Source organism: Octopus sinensis, linkage group LG12 (assembly GCF_006345805.1).
Source record: "Octopus sinensis linkage group LG12, ASM634580v1, whole genome shotgun sequence".
NCBI classification, from domain to species: Eukaryota; Metazoa; Mollusca; class Cephalopoda; order Octopoda; family Octopodidae; genus Octopus; species Octopus sinensis.
Window position 1 is genome coordinate 77,308,964 of NC_043008.1, and position 24,471 is coordinate 77,333,434.

A 24,471-nucleotide genomic window follows, 5' to 3' on the forward strand; every position below is an offset into this window, starting at 1 on the left:
ACTAGAGACCGAGACCTCTGGAAGTGTGCTGTGCGCGAGAAGACCCGGCAGGACAAGTGAGTCCAAAACCCGTGGCCTTCTACATGGGATGGAGCCAGCCTACGTATGCATACCTTCCCTTCTTGGGACACAAAACTCTACTTGTGAAGACCTGTTGAGGCAAGTGAGGATCAGAATCGAAATCGATCAATGGAAATTGCGGATGTGTTACCAGTGCCGGTGGCATGTCGAAACTCTACTTGTGAAGACCCGTTGAGGCAAGTGAGGATCAGAATCGAAATCGATCCATGGAAATTGATCAATGGAAATTGCAGATGTGTTACCAGTGCCGGTGGCATGTAAGAGAACTTTCCGTTTCGCGACCGTTGCCAGCACCGCCCCGTTTCGTGTCCGTTGCCAGCCTCGCCTGGCCCTCATGCCGGTGGCACATAAAAAGCACCATCTGTTCGTGGCCGTTTGCCAGCTCTGTCTGGCACCAGTGCGGGTGGCACGTAAAAAGCACCCACTACACTCACGGAGTGGTTGGCGTTAGGAAGGGCATCCAGCCGTAGAAACACTGCCAGATTTGACTGGGCCTGATGAAGCCTTCTGGCTTCACAGACCCCAGTAGAACCGTCCAACCCATGTTAGCATGGAAAACGGACGCTAAACGATGATGATGATGATGATGATATATATATATAAATATATATATATATAAAAACTGTACTGGGAGAAGAAGAAGAAACGAAACGAAACGGAACAAATTGAATCGAATTGACGCGAAGGCGCTCAGTCATACAATAGTGTAATAAATAAAATATATGCATACATACATACATATATGTACGTACCTACATCTACATGTATATATACATGCATATATAAATATATATACGTGAGTACAGGACACCACAAATAGACGCAGAACTCAACGAGAACGAAAACATAAAAACAAGCATAGAACGAACCTTTTTTTTACAAAGAAACAACAGAGTACTAGACAAACTACACAAGGAAAAATCCCCTTCATCAGCTGTCCCTAGTTCAACTCCAGCGTGTTTCAAAGATATATATATATATATATATATCATTCAAGTCTGGTTGTTGCCAGTGTTGCCTGACTTGATCCTGTGCCAGTGGCCTGTAAAAAGTGTAAAAAGTACCATTCAAGCACGGTCAGTGCTAGTACCCCATAACTGGGCATCGTGCCAGTGGCATGTAAATAGCATCCACTACACTGTCGGAGTAGTTGGCGTTAGTAAGGACTTCCATCTGTAGAAATGTTGCCAGATTAGATTGGAGCCCAGTGCAGCCTTCTGGTTTGCCAGCCTTCAGTCAAAGCAGACATTAAGTGATGATGATAATGATGATGATTGCAAAACAGCTAGACAAATCAGTGGATTTGCTTAGTGAGATTAAGTGACAATTACATAATTCCCTCATCAAATGGACATGAATCAGTTCTTACATATCTGATAATACTATATTACACTTTACAAACCCGGTATGAGTGCTCTTGATTTTATAAATGAAAATTATATCAATGTCTATACTTTATTGATCCAAATCTGATTACTTTACATGAAAAATGTACTTTAAGTTTAATTACAAAATATTTATCCATATAATCACTACAAAAGTTCATTTCATTAAGGTAAATTAAAATTGTCTTTTTAATTTTGATTTCAGTGACTTAGCACTCTTGAAAAACTTATTTACACATCAATTAGTACACATTTTTATTTATGATATTACAACAGTTTCCATGTAACACCACTTCTCATTCTTAAGTGTATAAACATTTGTAACAAACATCTTTCATCTTCTTTGCTACTTTGCTGATGAAGGTGTTCAAGTGTATTGAACTGTCACAGACACAATTCATTTTGTAGTGAAACATATCATGTGTGTTTGTGTGTGTGTGTTTAAGTGTACACATACATGTACTTCAGATAAAGTAGATGTGTGAAATAATTAGTCAGGTAAAGGATATAATTCCTCAAATTAAAAAAGTTTTGGTGAATAACAAAAGGGTCAGATGAATGTTTGTGGAGACATGAAAGTTGAAAGTTAGCCATGAGGTATAATCTGTATTTATTTATATACATATACATTCCCATGCTAGTGTGGTAAAACAGATGTAAAACAAATAAAATTTACATACCCAAACACATACGCACACATGTAGACTGACACACACATACATATGAGTATTTACATATTCATATCTATATAGCATATATATATGTGTACACACACACACATACATATATATATATATTGTATGTACATATCTGTTAGTGCATATATATGTGAGTGTAATGTGTTAAAACCTTAATCAACAGATAAGACAACACAATACTAATTAATGTCATCAAAATAATCTGATGGACTCATGTAAATCTTGACTACACAGAAACTTAGTTATGAGTTGGTTCTCTTGTGGACATAAATTTGTGTTAAAGATGAAGGCACAGATAAATGTTGGCTAGAACACATAGCCAAGAATCATAAGGAAGAGGGATATTTAAACAGTGATGTTTGACAAAGTTTCAATATAAAGTTTTATATATTGTATATCATCATAGTTGATTCAAGGATTGATGACATCTATTTACTACTGAGTTTAATTGCTGAAGTAAACAAAGCATACAAAATAACAAGGAAGCTTGAAGAGTTGTTAAGAAGAATGATGGTGTTTGTGATGTACGCGATGTTTGTAGCAAGTTTCACAGCATTTCCTTTGGTAGTACTTGTAAGAACAGAGACGAGCCTGTACAACAAGGTGACACAACTTTATTTGATCCTGGCATGATGGATCTGAAAGAGTAGAAAACATAATTAATTCTGTGAAAAATTAGAGTGTCATTAAGTCATGTCTTATATCTTTGTAGAGTTAATCCTTCATCCAGTTTAACAACAACTCTACTCTGTAGAAAGCTGTTAGAGTATCTCACTCAGTTACAAGCATTCAGGCCAGGTCTCCTATCTGGTGACCCTGTAAAGGGCCACTTGTGACTGAGTCATTGAAGATACATCTAATGTCTATGTATTTAAGAATGTGACAATAGATATTTATAATACTCTCTTAGCAGTGAGTAATTTACCTGTGTTTAGTGGTTTCTGGTTGCAGGAGTGAGAATTACAGCTTTGTCTTGTGATAGGTCGTCTATCAGGGTTGCACAATGTACTGTGTCGCAAGTGGCTGTCCATGCATTTCACTTCTCGTGTTTTAGAACCTGTACCACAACTAGCTGAGCACTGGAATGAAATAGACAGCAAAATTATTCGATAATGAGAAGTAATTAACAACATCTATGAACACACACAACAATTAGATATATATATATATATATATGGAGAGAGAGAGAGAGAGAGAGAGAGAGAGAGAGAGAGAGAGAGAGAGAGAGAGAGAGAGAGAGAGAGAGAGAGAGAGAGAGAGAGAGAGAGAGAAAGAGAGAGAATAGGAGGGGTTTAGCTCACTTGTGATTTAAACAAATAGGTACACAGAAAAAAGATGAGTTGAGAACATTATTCTCCTTAGTCTGACTACTTTTACTATTTATTCTTCTATTTTACTACTTTATTTTTCTATTTTATTCTTTATAAACAGTGAATTTTATTCCTTGTAAACTGTAAATTTTCCCCATCTAAAATATTCATACCTTGTCTCTGATGATGGAATATCCAGTGCATAGATATATTAACCAACTACTTGGGTTATCCCAGAAACAGCTGTAAGACTTCAAATTCAATAAAATTATTCTAAATGACTTGAGATACTCATTCTACCTTGGTTTTGATTTTTCCTCTAATATAATGTATATGTATGTATGTATATAATCATCATCATCGTCTTTGTTTTAACATCCACTTTTTCATGTTTGCAAGGATTTGATTGCATTTGCCCTTTCAATCACCAACCCTCACCTGTTTCCAAGGAAGGCAGTATTCCTCCATCGCCTGACAAGTTGGAAACGAAGAACATCACTTTCATGATAGTGCAATCATTTACAGCCATCACGTGATGCCCTGTCAAGGAGACAGTAACACATGCACACATGCACACACACACATACTTACACACAGACATAGTTTTGCATAATCTCATGTATTCTCATCCAAAATGGAGGCGAGTACCAACAATTTTAAGTAGATTGCTTGAAAATGGTGGAAATTCTTTCTACATGAAAGCATTTCTAGTGTTTTTAATCATTTGGATATAGCTGAAAAGGAATGATGAAACCTGGATAGAGAAATGATGTAACGGTGTGACGCATGATTCCATAAGTTGAAAGGTGGTGATGATCCTGAAATGGACTTAAGGTTGAGTAAGTCAGTCAATCAAGTAGGAAAAGCTTCACATCAGTGAGATGGGGCAGAAGCACATTGAGAGGAACATTTGAAAACAGTGTACATTGTCTTCTGATGACTCCTGAAATCTACTGGAATCCAGTATGTGAAGTATTTGGATTGACCTGCACAAGCATGCTGTTTCATAGTTTCTATCTACTAAATGCAATATTGAGAACTATCACACACACACACAAATGGAGAGAAAGAGAGAGAGAGTGAGAGAGAGAGAGAGAGAGAGAGAGAGAGAGAGAGAGAGAGAGAGAGAGAGAGAGAGAGAGAGAGAGAGAGAGAGAGAGAGAGAGAGAGAGAGAGAGAGAGAGAGAGAGAGAGAGAGAGGCAGACAAGTATGCACACATGCACAAATATAGGGTCTTGGAAGATAACTGGAAATTGACTGATTGAAAAGTAGAGTTAAAACAGGAATACACAAACAAGGTTGAAGAAAGTCTGAATTATGTTACAACATTAAGTTATACATTTTGTTAATAAGGTCTCTGTGACATTAAGGTGTTATAGGTGAAGAAGAGATGAGGATAAAATGATAAAATGAGTGGAAAGCCGTAATACCTGTGTCCATTCTGTCATATGCCATTGGGCAGGACATGCTGGCATTGTAAGACAGGGTTCTTTTGTTGCTGGTTTGTCTTTTTTCACGCAGTTCTTTGGACTAACCACAACAAATGATGTAGAATGCAACTTTTTAACACATGCAGCACTGCGTATTTTAAAGGCTTGACCACAAGTGGCAGAGCACTGCAACAGAACAATAAAATTCTTCAAAAAATGTAACATGAAGAAAAATCACAAATAATTCTGGAAGTTTGTTTACTTTCTTAATTTTCAATAAACTTTTTACAATTTCTGTTTTTTCTTGCATGTTGGTTTGTTGAGATAGTTTTATATCTGTTTTATAACCAGAGTTTTTGCTACTTTCTTTTAACAGACAGCCAATTTTTTACTTAGTAAAGGATTAGTAGATAAACTAGTGACTTTTTATTCAATTCTTCACCCTTTTCCTTCTTCACAGTGACAGTCCATTGATCAAATATTACACCCATCTCATGACTGGAATAGTTACTATCCTGATCTTTCAATGGATACAAAAATAGTTGTTGATTATAAGAAAGTACTAATTTTTCTCTTTCTTCCTCTCCCTGAAATTGAAGCTGAAATTTTAAGCTTATATCTCATGTAGGTTAGTTGAGATAGTTGTTATATCTGCTTTATATCAATTTTTCTGTCCGTCTGTATGCCTGTTTTCCCCACCCCATCTCTCTCTCTTTTCTACTCATCATGTTTGAAGCTGAAATTTTATAACTGTTTTATGTGTTCTTTTTTTATTTTTTCCATGTTGGTTAGTTCAGATAGCTTTATGGTGGAGTCATTATATCTATAGTTTAATGTTAATGTGTATTTTTTGGTTATTGTAATATAAAGCTAGAAACTGTTATGTCTGAAAGAAAAACTGGGAAAAACAGGGATGTAAAATTTATGGTATATTAGAGTCCATAGTACAAACTGAACTCAAGACCAAGTTACTTACACCACAACCCTTAACTATCAGTTACACTGCCACCCCAACCACATAACTATCACCATTACTATATTTTATAGAAGCTCCATGGAGGATTTGAGCAACAATTACCTGAGAGGGATTCTGGGCATCAGACAAGGATATTCTAAACAGTCCTTCCTTATGACTTTCAAGTTGCTTATTATGGAGCTGTTCAAAAGTGCATCAAGGTGTGAAGTATTCGTCTGTTTGGAAAAAACTTTACAGGCATGCTATACTGGAGCTCCCAGGAACCAGAGCTGTCCATCAAACCTGTGTGTGATTACACTGTTCAGCAAGCATTCATTCAGTGTCCATACATTGGTGCTCTATGTGTTTATGTTGGCAAGCCATGCTGTTTTAAAGATTAAGCCACTGTTTTCCTTTAGTATGGAAGAACAGGTGGCATTTTTCTATCTGCTTGGTGGCTGTACTGAAGGATGCTGCTGGGTGTACTCTGTGTAAGTATCTAGTAGCATTACCTCATGGATATACACTTGATGGTGAGCAAGTGGGATCACCATTTCTAAAACTAAATCCTTTGCAGCTTGTCTCATTGACAGAGCTGTAGTCTTGAATCAAGTGTAGATTGTGACAGGGCACTTGGAACCTGAAGTGTTGCCAAGTGCCCAAATTCCTCTGCAGTTAGACAATGCAGTTGGTGGAAGTTCCAACTTGGAATTCTGTAGAGGTTTAGTAATGAGCAAGAGTAACAACAGTCTTGAGGGGTGAGGAGACTCTAGGTATCGATAGAAATCAAGTAGCTGGAGGATAATTTCCAGAAATCTCTGGCCTGGCAATCTAACTGGGAAGCATTTCTGTTTCAAGTAAACCTTTACAGGCATGGAAGTGACATCAGTCAGGCCTACCCTAGATGCACACAGAGCAACAAAACTGTTCTGCAAGCACTTGTCCAATGTCTGAAAATTACTGACTTGTGAGTTTAGTTGAACATCTGCTGTTGCATATAGGATAGCTACAGCTATCAGATAAGTTCATTGTGAAGATTGCCACACTGCCTTCCTTTGGATGGGAAGGACAAACAGTACTTATCTGTCTGGTGGCCTTAGTGAAAGAGGTTGTTTAGTGGACCAGTTTGAAAGACTTGAAGACAGATACCTTCCTCTTTGGTCAAGGCTTCATCAACTTTTCCAAATTCCATTTGAAAAAGAAAGAGACTGCAGAGGAAAATGCTGCTCTCTAGCATATTTGTTGAAAAGTAGGTGAATGTGGCAAGAATGATCTGGGTGAACAGGCCTGCTCTAAGCATGTTCCTCTGTATTGAGGGAGAAAGAAGAGAGAGCACTTGCCTTGGTTAGAGTTTTGTGGGATTTCAATGAGCAGCCCTTGGAAGTCTCTCACACTTTTGGGGAATTTGCTTGTTTGAATTTTTGTTTCTTTTTATGTTTTGCCTTTTGTTATTTTACTGTTTACACTCTTTCATATAACTCCACATCATATCACATTATATTGTTCATCCTGTACCACCCTTGATCTCTTTGTAAACTCTTAATGGTTAATAAAGAAATCATACTTCTACTACTACTACTACTACTACTACTACTACTACTACTACTACTTTCATACTTTCGGGGTCAATAAATTAAGTACCAGTTGAGGCCTTGTGCCTTTAGTAGAAAGGATTATTATTGATTGCCCCACCCACTTCCTTTGGTTGGGAAGGGAGGGCAATTTTTCTGTCTGGCGGCTATGGCAAAATCCACTGTGTGGTGGACGCGATTGAAAGGGTTGAAGAAGGGTACCTTTCTCTTTGGCCAAGGCCTCATTGACTTTTTCAGGTTCCACCTGAAAAGGAAAGTGAGGCTGGAGAGGGAGGTACTGTCACTCAGTAAGTTTGTTGAAAGGTGGGTGAATATGGCAAGAAAGGCCCACGTGAATAGGCCTACTCTAAGTATGCACTTGTAGGCCAGAAGGAAAGGAGAAGAAAGGGTGCTTTCCTCAGGAGCCATTGGTATTAAGTGCATGAGGTCTTTTTGGTCACCTAACGGTAGGACTCACTATCGGGGAAGCATATTGTTGTTTTAATCTCTTTGTTAATCGTTGAGTTTGTTGGCTGCTTATACATTTTACCTTACTGTCCCTCATCTGTGTATCGTTCTCTATGTTTTGTGTTCAGCCCTGGTGGCCAATAAAGAAGGAATTATTATTATTATTATTATTATTATTATTATCATTATCATTATTATTATTATTATTATTATTATTATTTTTATTATTGAGTGAGAGGGAAGTGCATGCCATCAAAGTAACATTGGGGTAAAATATACGAAGCCCAGTATACCCATCATGACTACCCATCTGATAAGGGTACACTAGGCACATGCATCACAACCATATGTGTGCGACATGGTGATCTCATATCAAGATAAACAGTACATGATCTTGCAGGTGAGGCCCAGTTTGAATTTTCTTCTGGTTGAGTAGCCTATCCTGCTCAAAAAGTCCCTGAATAAGGGTTGTTTAAGGATGTTGAATGAAACACCCATGTTTCCAGAGCTGAATTATTCAAACCTCAAAGAATCCTTCTCAACACATGGCTATGATGCTCCCCCACTACTTCTGCTTGTGCTCAGAGATGCACATATCGTCAGCCACTAAGGGCTCAACTGGTTAAGGTCAAACAACTGAGAAGCAAATCTGTGGTATTGAGCAGAACATTTGCTGTAGCCCATCTTTTATACCAAGACAAAACAATGTACATGATGACACTTCCAATCAGTCAAGATCAGAAGCTACAAGAGCCACTGCCTGTTACTGCATCAGGGCATTTATTATTATTATTATTATTATTATTATTATTATTAAATTTTGAATACTGACTTCAGACCATGGCCCTGTGAACCATAAACCACCACAAGGCTGGTCATTCTTACAAGACTTCTCTGACTTTGGTTTCTCATTTAATTTACACTTGATGTCTTCCAAGCTGCTACCATCATCAGCTGAACAGTGAACTTTGCGTCGAAGGACTCCATGACCACAGGAAGAGGAACACTAAATAATACAGAAATTAAAGACATTTAAGTAATAATGCTTCAATAGCACAGAACATAGAGTGCTGCAATTAAAAGACTTCAATTTAGTAAATTGATCACTGAAAAGTGAAGAAATAGCATCCATGAGCTTTGTAAGACCCTTCTCCCATAAAGGAGAGAATTATGTGAGATTAATGGGGTTGACTGAACTCTTGAAAATGATGCACGCACGCACGCACACACACACACACACACACACACACACACACACACACACACACACACACACAGACACACGCGCACACACACATTCCTGTTATCCTAAATCACATAAAAATCTCAAATTAAAGTTATCTCCCTTGGTCTAATCATAGAAACTGTTGTATAACTGTCACAGATACAACCAGATAGACACGGGGACAGAAGTTTAGACAACCACACACACACCCGCACGTACACATACACAATCACACGTACACACACACACACGCACGCACACACACATTCCTGTTAATCCTAGAACACATAAAACTCTCAAATTTAAGTTACCTCCCTTGGTCCAATCATAGAAACTATTCTGTAACTGCCATTGGTACAACCAGATAGACACGGAGACAGAAGTTTACCCCCCCCCCCACACACACACACTCTTAAACGCACACTCACGCACACGCGCAACAGCTTAAATACAAATCTATTCTTTATGCACACAATCATACATACGGAAGTATATATGTACACACACACCAACATGCATTAAGTTTATCATTTCTGTTACAAAAATCCAATGGCTACATACTAGTGTTTATAACTGCTAGAAATTCAATGCAATCAATAATTTCTTTGAGGATGCTAAAATATTTACAATGTCAAAAAACAGCTAGAATTAATTATATTTTTGGTTGAAATAGATATGAAATTTGGTCAAAAGAAGTGTTCATATATAATTGTTGAATATGGAAAATTAGTCTCCCAACCCTTTGCATCATCAGTATCTCTACTTCTCTTATGCTACAAACATCTAAGCATTGATGAAAATATATCATACAAAGGTGCGGTGAATAGTGTGACCCAAGAATATTACACCAGAATTAGAAAAACAGGACAATTGGAGCTCTTCTGTTACAACATGACAATATCCATCAGTGCTTTTGCAGCATATCCCACAATGCTTTTGCAGTACCGGTTCTAATACCAATATTTGCAATATTTGACTAATCTGTAGAAGAAATCTACTCTGTGGATATTAAAACCCACAAGATCTTAAGATCAACAAGAAATTTCCATAGAAACAGTAATACTAGCAGATTTGAAGAAGCGATAAAGAAGGTAGAGGTCTGAGATCAATCAGGCAGCTTTTGAATGTCATGTATCTCTCAGTCAGTACCTAAACAACAACAGCAGAAATAAATATAATAATCTAGAGTTGAAAAGCAAAGAAGTACTCTCTTTCTGATGACTTCACATACAACCTCAAAACAGCTGGACCAAACACACCTTATAGAAAACTTGAATTTGAAATGATCAACATAAAAAAGAAAATTATTCATACGTATGTTTCCCAAAGACTTGAAGACACTAATATTGGCATGAAGTGCAGCCATTCTTGGACTCATGTTTGCAATCCAAGAGTAGGGGTTGCTACAAAATGCTTAATAAACAAAAAAGAGAGTGAAGCCCTTGGAACCCCAGCATGCAATTAAAAATGTTGATTATGTCATATTTCTGTGGATGATATCGCATAGCTGACCAGCAGCTTCCCAATACCTCCCAATGTGACACAACATTGTCACTAAAACAATATACAATGTCTTCCAAAATTAAAAGACCGTCATGGGATAAATATAGAGAATCCAGATCTTTTCGGTTTGAACGACAGTTTTTAATATGACTTTTAGGTAACTAAAAAATTTTTAACTTCGTATACTGGTAGAATGTGTTTATAAAATATCATTTTCTCTTGGCTTTCTTGAGAAAATTCTGTAGTTTGTAACATATTTCGTCTTTAATTTCTTGCATTTCAGCAATTTTAACCAATCACTGGCATCTATTGAGTTAAAAAGTATTCTGTGCCATATGAATATGTCCCTCGTTTAAGAAACACATTGGGTTTATTTTACATTTGTGAAGAAAAAAAAATACACTTCCCCCACCCCTAACCCTAACCCTAAATCTGAAACAGATTGAAATGCAATAGATCGATTCTTGGGTCATAATTATGGGTGACAATTTCGTATGACACTGCTAGAAAAAATGGCAGTTTTTTCTAGCGGTGTCATATGAAATTGTTACCCATTTCAATCTGTTTTAGATTTAGGGTTAGTTAGGATTAGGTTTAGGGTTAGGATTAGGGGTGGGGGAAGGGGATCTTTTTTCTTCATAAATGTGAATAAACCCAATGTGTTTCTTAAATGAGGGAAATATTCATACGACACAGAATAATTTTACCTCAATAGACGCTAGTGATTGGTTAAAATTGCTGAAATGCAAGAAATTAAAGACGAAATATGTTACAAACTACAGAATTTTCTCAAGAAAGCCAAGAGAAAATGATGTTTTATAAACACATTCTACCAGTATACGAAGTTTAAAATTTTTTAGTTACCTAAAAATTATGTTGAAAACTGCCATTCAAATACCTAAATATCAACACAAGGAACATTGCCATCAAAACATAAGTGCAAACATAATATATCAGATATCACTGTTTGAGACTGACAGTGATAGAGATAAACTACTCTACTGATGTGAACATCTCTTCAAAAATCAAATATAAAGGGAATAACTAGAAAAAATTACTTGTAAATCTTTAGCTTCTATATCCAGATTATAAATTCACATTTAAACTAAAAATTGGTTGACCTGATTTTGTTAGTAAGTGCATAAGTGACAATTTGTAAAAGTTACGGTTTTCAGAAAAGAAAAAAAAATCAATTCACGAGCATTCACATTACAAGTACATATTCTAAGTGGAACATATGCAAGATTTTTCTCAAGTTTAAAATATGAATTTGTTTTTGTTATCTACATTCAAATGACAGACTTTAGTATCTTTGTTAGAAACCAGCTACTTACTTACAGGAAGACTTCAAATAATTAAAAATAAAAAAGAACATACTTACATGTGCACGAACAGATGGGAATAAAAGAGACCAATCCAAAGGATAATACTGAGCCAAAATAGATTACCTCCCCCCGCAATAACATTAATGGACTCAGGAAAAAGAGAGGACAATTGGACACTATCATCAAATGCAAAGGTAAAAATCAATTCATGAATCATCAGCTATAACTACATGATAAATTCTCCAAATTGTATGAGAACTGCCACTGAGAAACACTCACAAGCAAACTGATTGTACTCAAACATGATCTACAAGCAGTAAGTGAAAAACTTTATTATAAAAAATTACATGAATGAAAAATGATAAAAACTTAAGTTTGCCTGATGTACAAGCTGTGTATTACAGTATGAAAGGTGAAACCCTCAAGATACTCCTCCCCAGGAACACCTAGGGTCATTCTGGTGGAGAACCTGGGATGTAAACAAAGAATACATCTGCGATGCAACATTGTTAAGCAAACTACGAAGTGGGTATCATGTAAATGTCTCTCCCAAAATATACATCACCATATAACTGACAGTTATTATGAAACTGCTGAATGGAAAATTACTTGGGAATGACCTGATAGTAGGATACTGGCACAAAAAGTTCACATGCTACAAGGAAATTCTCATGATCCTGTTTAAAAAAACAATGGGCACTGAGTTAGATATACCATATTGGCTGATGGTTGCACAAACTACTCTTATCCCCAAGAATGAAGAGATGCATGTGGTCAAAAACTATAGATTCATAACAAGCTTGAATGTTATGTACAAACTATACACAGGCTGTCTTATATTTCTCCGAGATCACTGCCAAACAAATGGTGTGAAAACTAATGAATACGCTGGAGAAAAGAAAGATGTTGGGAGCTGTGCTGAACAGCCCTCTTCAACAAAGCTGTTCTTAAGAAAGCCAACCAACTTCAACAAAATCTCTCAACAACATGGCCAGACTACAAGAAGGCATTCAACTCCGTCTTTCATTAATGGGTGATAGAATCACTACATGTTGCCAAAGTACCACCTATTGTTAAAAACAGAATTAAGCCATCAAGACATATTCCAGGCTGATAGTTTATCTGCAATGTTATTTATACTGGTGGTGAACCCCTTGTCAGCCCTGTCAACAAAAGTTAAGGCCACATGCTGGAGTATACAGAAAAGAACAAAATTAATGTCACTCATACATTTTCTATTGATGACCTAAAGTTATATTTTGGTAATATGAACAACATCAAGAGACAATTAGAACTCGTCACAACATTCTCATGAGACAGGAATTGAGTTTGGGCAAGGTAAATCCTCAAACATGATAATCAACCAAGGAAAGATTGTCGACCAGACAGAGAACATGTACATCAATAGCTTGTTTATCCCCACTATCTCCAATGATGGAAACTATAAGTAACTCAGAACTGATGAGAATGTTGCATATGTTGGTACTGTAACTAAAGCCAGAATAGTGAAAGAGTCCTTCTATAGATTCCAGAAAATGTGGAACTCTGCATTTAATAAGACCATATCTCACAATGCTTTTGCAGTAATAGTGCTAGTACCAACATTTGGGATATTGGACTGGACACTTGATGAGATATGCAGCCTAGACATCAAAACCAGAAAGGTACTGATAACCATTGACAATTTCTACATCAATAGTGACACCAATAGGATCTATGTGAGAAGAAGGGATGGTGCTAGAGGCATAAAGTCAGTCCAAACATCCTTTGAATGTCACATTTAGACAGCATGAACTGAACAGTAAAGAAAGGAATATATGCTCAAATGTGAGAGCAAAAGCATCTTTAGAGTTGGAGAAGAACTATTGAGCAGGCACTCTTAGAATACAACTGTCTCATACGACTCAAAGGAGGCTTGACTAGATTACCTAAACAGAAGCTTGGAGGAAAATCTGGCAGCATATCAGCAAAAAGCAAGGCATGAGTGCATATTCCATAAGCTAGAGGATAACAACAGCTTTGACAGAAGGAGTGGCTTTTCCTGGATCTCTGATAGATACATTACATCCCATCTCCATTCATTACCCTTGAAGTGATCAACCTCTCAAGGCCCTATACTAACCCCTATGCCTAGTTCTTCTTTCTCTAAGAGTTGACCATTTGGAATTCCATTGCTGTTCATATCTTTCCCACAGAGATTGTCTTAAAAATGTCTGAGGACATTTAGGACATCAATTTTACCAGTCTATGAGAACTTGTAAAGGAGATTGTGAACATTATGCCTTCATCTAAACATAGCAATTAAAAAAAAGGCATTTATACATATATACGGCATGAGTGGTGAGGGAGTAGAGTGTATGTTGAGTGAGTGAAGAATGTGTGGGTGAGTACTGTGTGTGAGTGAATGGCATGTGTACTGGGTGAGTGGAGTACAAAATGAGTACGTGAAGTGTGGTGAGCGGAGTGTGTTGAGCAGGGCTGGCCCTAGGGTTGCTGGCTGAACATCGGTGTGTACAAGCTGACAGTCATGGAAATTTCCTTGTCTTTGTCATGCTTTCCTTGGCACTCCCTAGCACATGGCACTTCAGGTGACTACCCGAGTTGCAGGTGCCTTGAGCCAGCCCTGGTGTTGAGTAACTGGGGATGAGAGTGTGATATATGCAAAATATCTTTGTCAGAGAGAAAAGTGGAAAATTCTTACCTCTTTTGACCATTCTGTGAAAAACCAAGTTTTGGCACAGGAGCCCATATTGCAAACTTCTGAAGTTGAAGGTTTGGTTTTACGACATTCATAGTCAGGAATTACTCTACCATCAGCTGACATACATGTCACTTTTCGACTACGTTGTCCAAGACCACACTCAACTGAACACTGGAATTATAGAAAATGTCGGATCAAAACAATAAAATAGGATTTCAGAACAAGCAACATGTTTTGTTGCACATATAAACACAACTGCGCAAAATAAGGTACAACATAAAATTGTCTGGCTGGTTCATATGACAAAAAAATCTACATGCAGAATATGTTTTTGAAGAATGTGTGGCCTGGCGAGATTTTAGTTGATCGACCTTCTCAAACTTTTGTCTTGCTAATATGATTCAATACCATCGCATTACATTCATATTTTGGTGTTAGTCAACAAATAGCTCTTAAAAGTTTACTTATAAATTACCTTTGACCATTCTTTAATTTCCCATTGTGAACAGGGTTTATTCTGACATTTTTTCACAGTTATCAAACGAGTTTGGTTAAGGCATGCTGATGCAGACACTCTTTTGAAAAATGTTTTTGAATATTTCTGCTTGCATTCCACTTGCCGTGTCATTTGTCCTTCTCCACAGGTCAAACTGCATTTTGACCATTCTCCTGGTGTCCACCTACAATAAAGTCACAAAAAATACTCCTGTAATGCTTACAATACTCAGTCTTTTGGAAAGTTTTTCAACAATATGTAACAAGGAAATTTCAAAAGAATCTCCTTGCTCTAAACATTTACATGGTTGTATAAAGGAAATCAAATTACTTTCATCTCTTGGAGTGCCTTTTGGAGATGTAACAAAGATTTTAGAATAGAGAAGAGATCTATGCATGACAAGGAGACATAAGATGGTGTGTCAGCATCAAACAGAAGTTCATCCATATTTTGATGAGGCCCAAAGTCAACTTTCCTAAAGTCAGCTCTAGCTGGATTTGAACACAAAATTATGAATTACCAAATTTGTACCATTTAAAAATCGCCTGTGCTGGTGCCAAGTAAAAAGCACTCAGTGCACACTATAAAGTGGTTGGTGTTACAAAGGGCATCCAGCCATAGGAACCATGCCAAAACAGATAACTGGAGCATAGTACAGCTCTCCAACTTGCCAGCTCCTGACACAAAGACACTCATGCATGTGCACATACATACATACATACATACATACATACATACATGCATGCATGCATGCATACATACATACATACATATATATATATACATATATATATCATCATTATCATCATTTAAAATCCATCTTCCATGCATGAGTAGGATGGTTGACAGGACCTGGTCATGTATAAAAACTACCCTAAGCTACTGTGTCTGTTTTGGCAGCAGTTTTACAGCAGAATGCCCTTCCTAACACCAACAACTCTGCAGAGTGGACTCAGTGTTTTTTATGTGGCACCAGCACAGGTGAGATTAGTTTTGGCATGATTTTTGTAATTAGATACCCTTCCAAATGCCAACTGCTTTACAGTGTGGACTGGATACTTTTTACATGGCACCAGCACTGGCAGATTCACCAAGCAACTCACAAGATAAGGAATTGTGAGAGGGGCAGGAGCATTTTAGAAGGGTAACTTGTGTCAGAAGATGAAAGGTTAGAATTTGACAAAGAGACAGAGAGGTAGAAAGGTAGAAACAGTTGTCTTGCTATAATGAAGATTTAGTTAGCTGCACCCAATAAATTGTCCCACAGGAACTTCCGGTTGTCCTCTAAGCCATTTGCCCCTCCTCCTCCTCCACCACCACCACCTCCTCCTCCTCCACCTCTTCCTCTCTGTCATCATAGGCTTCCAGTGGAATGTTTCTCAATTTTTGTCAGCTTGCTGGATCTTTGAGCTTCCATTAATCTTCTTTTCAAGTGTGGGTTATCTCTCTGAGTCTCTCTAGCCCTAATTCTGAAGTCAAAAACTAGTAGCCTATGTTGGAGTGACATTAAAGTCACCAGCCACAATAACGAAGTCTCTGTCATTTGTCATTGAGATGGTCTGCAAAAGGACCTTGTAGAATTGGTCCTTCTGATCATCAGCCAGCCCAGCCTGTGAGCATAGGCAGAGATAAATGTAATTGTTAATCTATCTATGATAAGTCTCAACTTAATAACCCTATCACATAGTCTGTCTACCTCACTTATCTTATCTACCCACTTTTCTGCTAAGAGCATGCTCACACCACCCACTTCATCATGTATATACATATATATGATGAGCTTTCAGTTTCTGTGTCTGGGCAGGCCTTTTATGAGTATTGCTGTCCACCTCAATTGAGGAAAGTCCAAGAAAAGGTGGACTGAATAGTAAAAGTCACTACCACTATCCAGCTGGGGAACCACACCTAACAGGCCAGTTAACAGTCAAAGCAACAAGAAACTTAAGATAACCAGTATGATCTTTGGAATATGGATTGTTAAAACTCTTGTCAACATTGACAGTGCTGACAGACCAGAAAGACACACAACATTACTCTCAAAAGAACTGGTTAGGCTCAATGTGGACATTGCAGCCCTGAATGAAACACAACTTTCAGGAGAAAGGAGACTCAAAGAAAATGGTTTTGGCTATACATTCTTTTAGAAAGGCGTGGATGAAGGGAAGAGAAGAATCCAAGGAATTGGTTTTGTTATTAAAATCTGCATCATATGAGACCATCATTTAACAACTATTGCCATCAATGAATCACTAATGACTCTTTGGTTACCACTTCCAAATGAAAATTACACCACTCATACTTCTTATGCTCCAACTCTTGATGCTGAGGAAGAAGCAAAGAATCAATTTTACCAACAACTAAGTAACATCATTGTCAACATACCACTAAAAGACAAACTCTTATTACAATCGGATTTCATTGCAAAGGTAGGAAAGAGTCATCACCTATGGGAAATTGTCATCAGTAAAGAAGGCATCACAAATTGCAACTCCAGTGGGCATCTGTTACTAGGTCTATGCATGGAATATAATCTATTCATTACAAATACCCAATTTTGATTTCCAACTCATTTTAAAAACATACGAATGCATCCCTGATCCAAATACCAGCATTTGATAGACTAAGCCATCATATGGCAACAAGACAAAAGAGACGTCCTCATCATCAAAGTGGGCCTTAATTCTGATGACTACTAGACAGATCATCGCCTTGTCATTACATGCATGAGAATTACCATTTGTAAAAATCCAAGGATGCAACATGAACCACCATCTCATAGAAAATATGTCATCTCAATACTTCAGAACCCTGACACTGCAATTGTCTTTGAAGCCAAAATAAGTCAGGAACTTAGTTCTAAACCAATAAACAATCAGTCTATTGATGAAGAATGAAGAACCATTTGTGACATAGTCACAGAAACAGTAAACACTATCATCAGTTTCACCAAGACCAAAAATCAGGACTGGTTTGATGAAAACAACATTGAAATCAGCAAGAAAGATTGCTTGACTGGCTCATGAACAAGATTGAAGATCCAGACTCAAAAAGAAGTATTTCTAGAAGCTAAAACAGGAATGTCAGATAAAACTAAGAGAACTGCAGAAAATTTGGTGGCAAAAAGAAGCAGTGGAACTTCAGGGCAATGCAGATGCAAGTGACCTCAGAAATTTCTATGCTGGAATGAAGCAACTATTTGGACCAGTATGAACATCAAATGGATCCCTTCTCTCAGCTGACAATGCAAATATTCTGACCAATCCACAAGACATACTCCTACACTGAAGGGACATTTCTCTACCCTCCAAAATAGAAACTTGAGCACAGCTGAAGACTTCCTGAGAGATGTTCCAAATCACCCTCCTCAGCTGTGGATGAGCAGGAGGCCAATTTTTCATAAATTCAAGCAAGCTATGAAGGGAATGAGATCAAAAAAATCTCCAAGGCCCAGATAACACCCTTTTCAAGCTGAACAAACATGGAGATTACCCTTGCAAGCCTGCATATTCACTCTTATCCTGAAGATGTGGGAATCTCAACACATTCCTAAAGAACTGAATGATGCAGTCCTCATAAGGATCTTCAAAAAAGGTGATTGAAAAATCTGTGGGAACTACAGAGGAATATCATTACTTTCCATCACTGGAAAAGTCTTTGCCAGGATTCTTCTAAATTACCTCCAGACCATTGCAAAAAAGATTCTATCAGATACTCAATGTGGATTCCATGTCTCATGTGGATCAATTGACACGATTTTCTGAGCAAGGCAACTCTAAGAGAAAAGCAGGGAACAACAAAAACCCATTTTCTTGTTTTCTATGACTTAGAAAAAGCCTTTGATAGCATTCCGAGAGCTTCTATGTGAAGGTTCTTCATCGTTTTGGATGTCCTGATCCCTTTATCCCTTTGGTTCAAGTAGTGCTTGACAATATGTCTGGACGTGTATTCCACCAAAACATGCTGTCAGAAGAATTTCCAAGCATGTGTGCACTAAAACAAAGGTATGTCTTGGCACCTATGCTATTCTTCTTGCGTCTGGCTTCAATGCTTCACAAAGTTCCTCCAAACAATCCAGGAGTTGATATCAGATATTGATATAATGGAGGACTTTTCAATCTCAGTAGACTTCACTCTAAACATCTGACACATATATAACACATCTTAGAAATTTTGATGTTACTATCTCAGATACACCTCTTGAAAACGTAGAGTATTTTCCACAACTAAACAGCCTTTTATCAAACAAGTCCACCTCAGAAAAGAATATGAAACACAGAACTGGAGCTGCACACAGGGTATTTGGAAAGATAATCAAGCATGTTTTGCAACAACAAAGACATTAACTTAACAATGGTTTATAATGCTGTTTTCATCTCAACGTTGCTATATGGCTGCAAAATCTGGACTCTACGTCATCATGATATCCAAAAATTACAATGCTTCACTTAATCTTGAGCATCAAATGAGAATGCTATGTGACCTACAACAATGTTCTGGAAAGAACCAATAATCAAAGTATCATCACTGATCACAAAACACTGTCTTTGATGGGCAGAACATGTAGCGAGAATGGAATGGAAGAGTCAAGGTTCCCACACCAAGTCTTATTCAGAGAGCTCACTTCAGGAGAAAGACCATAGGGTTGCTCTCTTCAAAGATACAAGGATCAACTCAAGGCAACACTGAATGCCACTGGAATTGAACCTAAAGTGTTTGAAACACAAGCCCAAAACCATAATCACCATTGGAACAAAAAACTGCAAAGCCACCATAAGAGAAAAGAAAGAAAACAAATGACAGGAGAGAAAGGCTTGACAAAATCAACCTCGTCCTTTACCAACATTGCCATGCAGTCAAATGCTATCAACTCTTCTATGCAAGAATTAGTCTAAAGTGTCACCAACAATATCACCGTAAAGGAAGCATTCACTGAAGAAGAAACTAAATTCTCAGATATGACATAAAGCCACCACCACTGCCAACAAATAATTTGTTACACTTGTTTCTGTATATACAAAAACATCACCAACATTGTTTTATGCCCACTTTCAATGATTAAGTGGATTGGACAAGTTGTTCTCCTAGAGGGGTAGAAGGACCACATCATGTCAGTTTCAATTTTGGTTTGGTTTTTTATGGCTGGATGCCCTTCCTAAGACTTTATAAAGTATATTTAGGTAAATATTTTCACCTGAGAGTCTGTTATGCCTTCGACAATTCTCACAGCCCTATCATGTCTTTAATAAACCTCACAACCCTACATTTAATACTGCATGCATCTTATTGCAGCACAAGTTCTAGAGAGAACAGAAATGAGAAACTGATGTATAGTAGGAGGTTGGTAAATCATCATCATCACCATCATCATCATTTAATTTTCATTTTCCATGCTGGCATACATTGTACAGCTTAACAAGCTCAAAGACTACACTATGCTCCACCATCTGTTTTGGTATAGTTTTTATGGTTGGATACCCTTCCTAACATTAACTACTTTACAGAGTGAACTGGGTGCTTTTCATGTGGTACCAGCAGCATCAAGGTATACTTTGGAATGTTTTTTTACAACTAGATGCCCCTCCAAATACCAAACTTTATAGGGTGGGCTGGATGCTTTTTACATGGCACCAGCCGTGACAAGATCACTAAGTAACTTGCACGACAAAGGGAAAATGTGGTTTTGTGCGAGGTGATGAGAGATCAAAGTATGACAGAGGAGCCAATACTAAATGACCATGCTGAGTGGATAAGCAGGGTGTATAGGGTGCATACAGATGTAAAGGTCTTACATGGGTGAAGATGCTAAGCATGGGAAAGGGAGTTGTGGCATATTGGGGAGAAGGTTAGCTAGATCTTGAGGTATCCCTGGTTACACTGATGTATGTACAGGGAACAGGAAAGATCCTCTGCAATCTATAATTACATTAGCAACTTAATACAGTGAGGATAAGAAGGTGGGGGAAGTGACTGAAGGATGATCAATAGAGGCATGAATACTAGAGACATTTGTTACAAAGAGAAGGGAGTAATGGTAACAGGGGTGGCAGTGGTGGTGGTGATGATGATGATGATGGTGGTGTTGGTGGTGGTGGTATTGATGATGATGATAAATGGTGTTTGAAAGTATTAATACAGTGAATTTTGGTGTATGAAATGTGTAGGAGTTATGAGTGACTTCTAAGATTTTGATTGGTTAATTCTGTGTCAGCTGTTTATTGAAGCAGTGTTAGCTGTCGTTACTCAACGTAAAACAAAAATGGGAACACCACCACCACCACCACCACCACCACCACCACCACCACCACCACCACCACCACCACCACCACCACCACCACCACCACCACCAACCACCACCACCACCACCACCACCACCACTACAAACAACAACAACAGAAGATTATGGTCACTGATTTGAGTACACACACATGCACGCACATGTATTTATATTTCTCCCACCTTTCATTTACCATATATATACATACATATAAAGCAGTTCAGGTGAGGCAAATATAACATTGATTGATAGATTGGGTCAATTCTTTGCCATAAAATCAGGCCTGACTACAACTTCAGGTTGTGTTTGTATATGTGCATACACACACACACACACACATGCACACACACACACACACACACACACACACACACGTGTATGTAATGTTGGCTACACCCTGTTGGTGCTACTTCTGCTGCTGCTGCTGCTGAATGTAATATTTATATTCCATTAGATTTGTTTTGAATAAAGACCAAGGTAAATAATGACAGCAGTTTTAATGCAATATCAGTGTGTACTGAGAGAGAGAGTAGATGATGTTCCCAATGAAAAATATATAATTAAATTGTTTTGTAATTAAGAAGAAATAAAAGCTACAAAACAACAACTTACTTGTGCCAATGAAATATGGGAAGTGATTCATAAATTGTCTCACAAACAGCAGAAAATGATAAAAGAAGGATACATGTATGTATGTATGTATGTATGTATGTATGTATGTATGTATGTATGTATGTATGTATGTATGTATGTATGTATGTATGTATGTATGTATGTATGTATGTATGTATGTATGTATGTATACATACATACATACATATATATGCACACATATAAATAAAGGAATATATATATATATATATGAGAAAATGAGTTGACAAAAGAATAAATGGCTATCTAATGAACTTCATTAGCTTACAGTTGTTTCTGCTATAAGATTTACACCTTTTCATTTTATTGGAGCCTTGAATATAAAGTGCAATTTATTTGAGAACAGAATTATGTTTTCATATGTATACTGAATTATACACCAGGTTATTAGTCTTGCAATACCTAAGCGAAATATTAAAACCTTAAAATTCCCTTCTGAAAAGGTTGGTTGGTTACATATACACATACATACATACTTACACACACACACACACACACACACACACACACACACACACACACACACACATACATACATACACACACACACATACATACATAGTGTACTGTTTTGTGATGGTAAGATCAACAAAAAAAGTACTCCACCTGGTGAGAGATAAATATTATTTAATAAACACAATATATATTTTTATGAGTTACAAGTAGTTTCATGTGATGAAAGCTATTCAGACAGTATTTTATAGCATGTCTTGTGTCTTCATGCAACTCTCAGGCTCTACAATATGGCATGACAAGCTAACACAGGCAGATATTGTCACATGCACACATATATACACTCACGCAACAGACTTCCACAGAATTTCCATCTACTAAATTTTCCTGTAAGGCATAGAGGAGGGGAACCAAATTATTTTCCTCAGTCTATTCTTAGGTCTATTTTCATTATTCATACCATTAATAGAAGTGTTGTAAAATAACTTATCTTTGAAGCAACTGTTAACTAAGGGTATTGCCATAGTAGGGAGCTGCCTTATCAAAACTTTTTTAAGAATAAGAGAAGTTGGTTATCTTATTACTAATGTTAGCTATCAAGCTTTTAAGCACTATGAGGGGTGGGTGGCAGAACTGTTTGTTATGTAGGAAAGTTTCTCATTGGGCTTATGGTATGGTTTATAAACTGTACCATAAGCACAATGAATAATAAAAATAAACTTAAAAACTGACCTAGAAAAATAATTTTGTTTGCCCCCTTCTCCTTAAATGTTAAAACTAAAGATTCCTCTCTCTCTCTTAGCTAAGCATTTACTAGAAAATCACAAATACAGAAATATCTTCAAAAGATGCTCAAATAAATTATCCTATACCTGCTGCCCCAATGTGAAGAGCATCATTACCTGCAAACACTACCAAGTGCCCACTTCCAGTTGTAACTGCCAAGACCCTGGAGCTTGTCAACTCAACCAGATGTGCATGATAAACTCTGTCAAATAAGTTACAGCAATGCTACATGTTAACCTAACTGAAAAGAAAAATTACATTAGGTTATGCAAAAGCAACCTCAAATGTCACTATTCTAACCACCTACCTTCTCACTGGTACATGAACAAAAGAAAAGCCACTAAATTGGCTAGCCACTATGGGGTTTGATGACCAACTACATACCATATACAATCAAGTGGAAAATCGTAGGAAAATCCATGCCATATGTTAATGGAATAAAAAGAATACAAGTTATGAATAGCTGGGAGATAGCATATCCCTCTTAGAGCTAAGAATTCCATCACAGTTCTGAATTCCAGATCAGAAATTTTCAGCAAATGCAAAGCATGGACAAGTTGCTTTTTGGTGAATTGGAGAACACCACCATCTCTGGATTGAGCAGCTGTATTACAGATATAGGACACCTTCTGTTGATTCTTCGCCATCAAGCCTTACAACTTTAAATCCAAAGGAGATATAACTTGAATTGCTTTTTTTCCTTTCTTTTTCATTTTCTTCACTTTTCCATTTTTTAAAATCACCTTCATCTAATTTTTTTTCTTGTAATTTCTCTTGTTCTGATTTATAACTTGTATATATATATATATATATATATATAAATATAATATGTGACAATTATTCAGTAGCCAAGATAATTGTCACATATATTTACAGATAAATTCCTCTATTTACATAATATTGAGGTCTCTTTCTTTCCTTTGTTATCTTACGTTTTTACCAATATATATACCCTTTTTACTCTTTTTACTCTTTTTACTTGTTTCAGTCATTTGACTGCGGCCATGCTGGAGCACCGCCTTTAGTCAAGCAAATCGACCCCGGGACTTATTCTTTGTAAGCCCAGTACTTATTCTATCGGTCTCTTTTGCCGAACCGCTAAGTTACGGGGACGTAAACACACCAGCATCGGTTGTCAAGCGATGCTAGGGGAACAAA

The 24,471-nt window shown here is 37.2% G+C and overlaps 1 protein-coding gene across 5 annotated transcripts in view; it reads right to left on the minus strand.

Annotated features, from left to right (window-relative positions):
- Positions 1 to 2,445: 2,445 nt before the first annotated feature.
- LOC115217863 (ADAMTS-like protein 4) overlaps positions 2,446 to 24,471 on the minus strand; it is a 442,200-nt gene continuing 420,174 nt past the window's right edge. For all 5 annotated transcript variants that reach the window (XM_036508060.1, XM_029787575.2, XM_036508062.1 and 2 more), the window contains 6 exons: positions 15,129 to 15,333; positions 14,654 to 14,824; positions 8,732 to 8,905; positions 4,906 to 5,091; positions 3,090 to 3,243; positions 2,446 to 2,802 (listed from right to left, as the gene is read on the minus strand). In XM_036508060.1, coding sequence (XP_036363953.1) covers positions 2,663 to 2,802; positions 3,090 to 3,243; positions 4,906 to 5,091; positions 8,732 to 8,905; positions 14,654 to 14,824; positions 15,129 to 15,333 — 1,030 coding nt within the window. In that variant the 3' untranslated portion in view covers positions 2,446 to 2,662. The remainder of the gene's footprint in view (positions 2,803 to 3,089; positions 3,244 to 4,905; positions 5,092 to 8,731; positions 8,906 to 14,653; positions 14,825 to 15,128; positions 15,334 to 24,471) is intronic.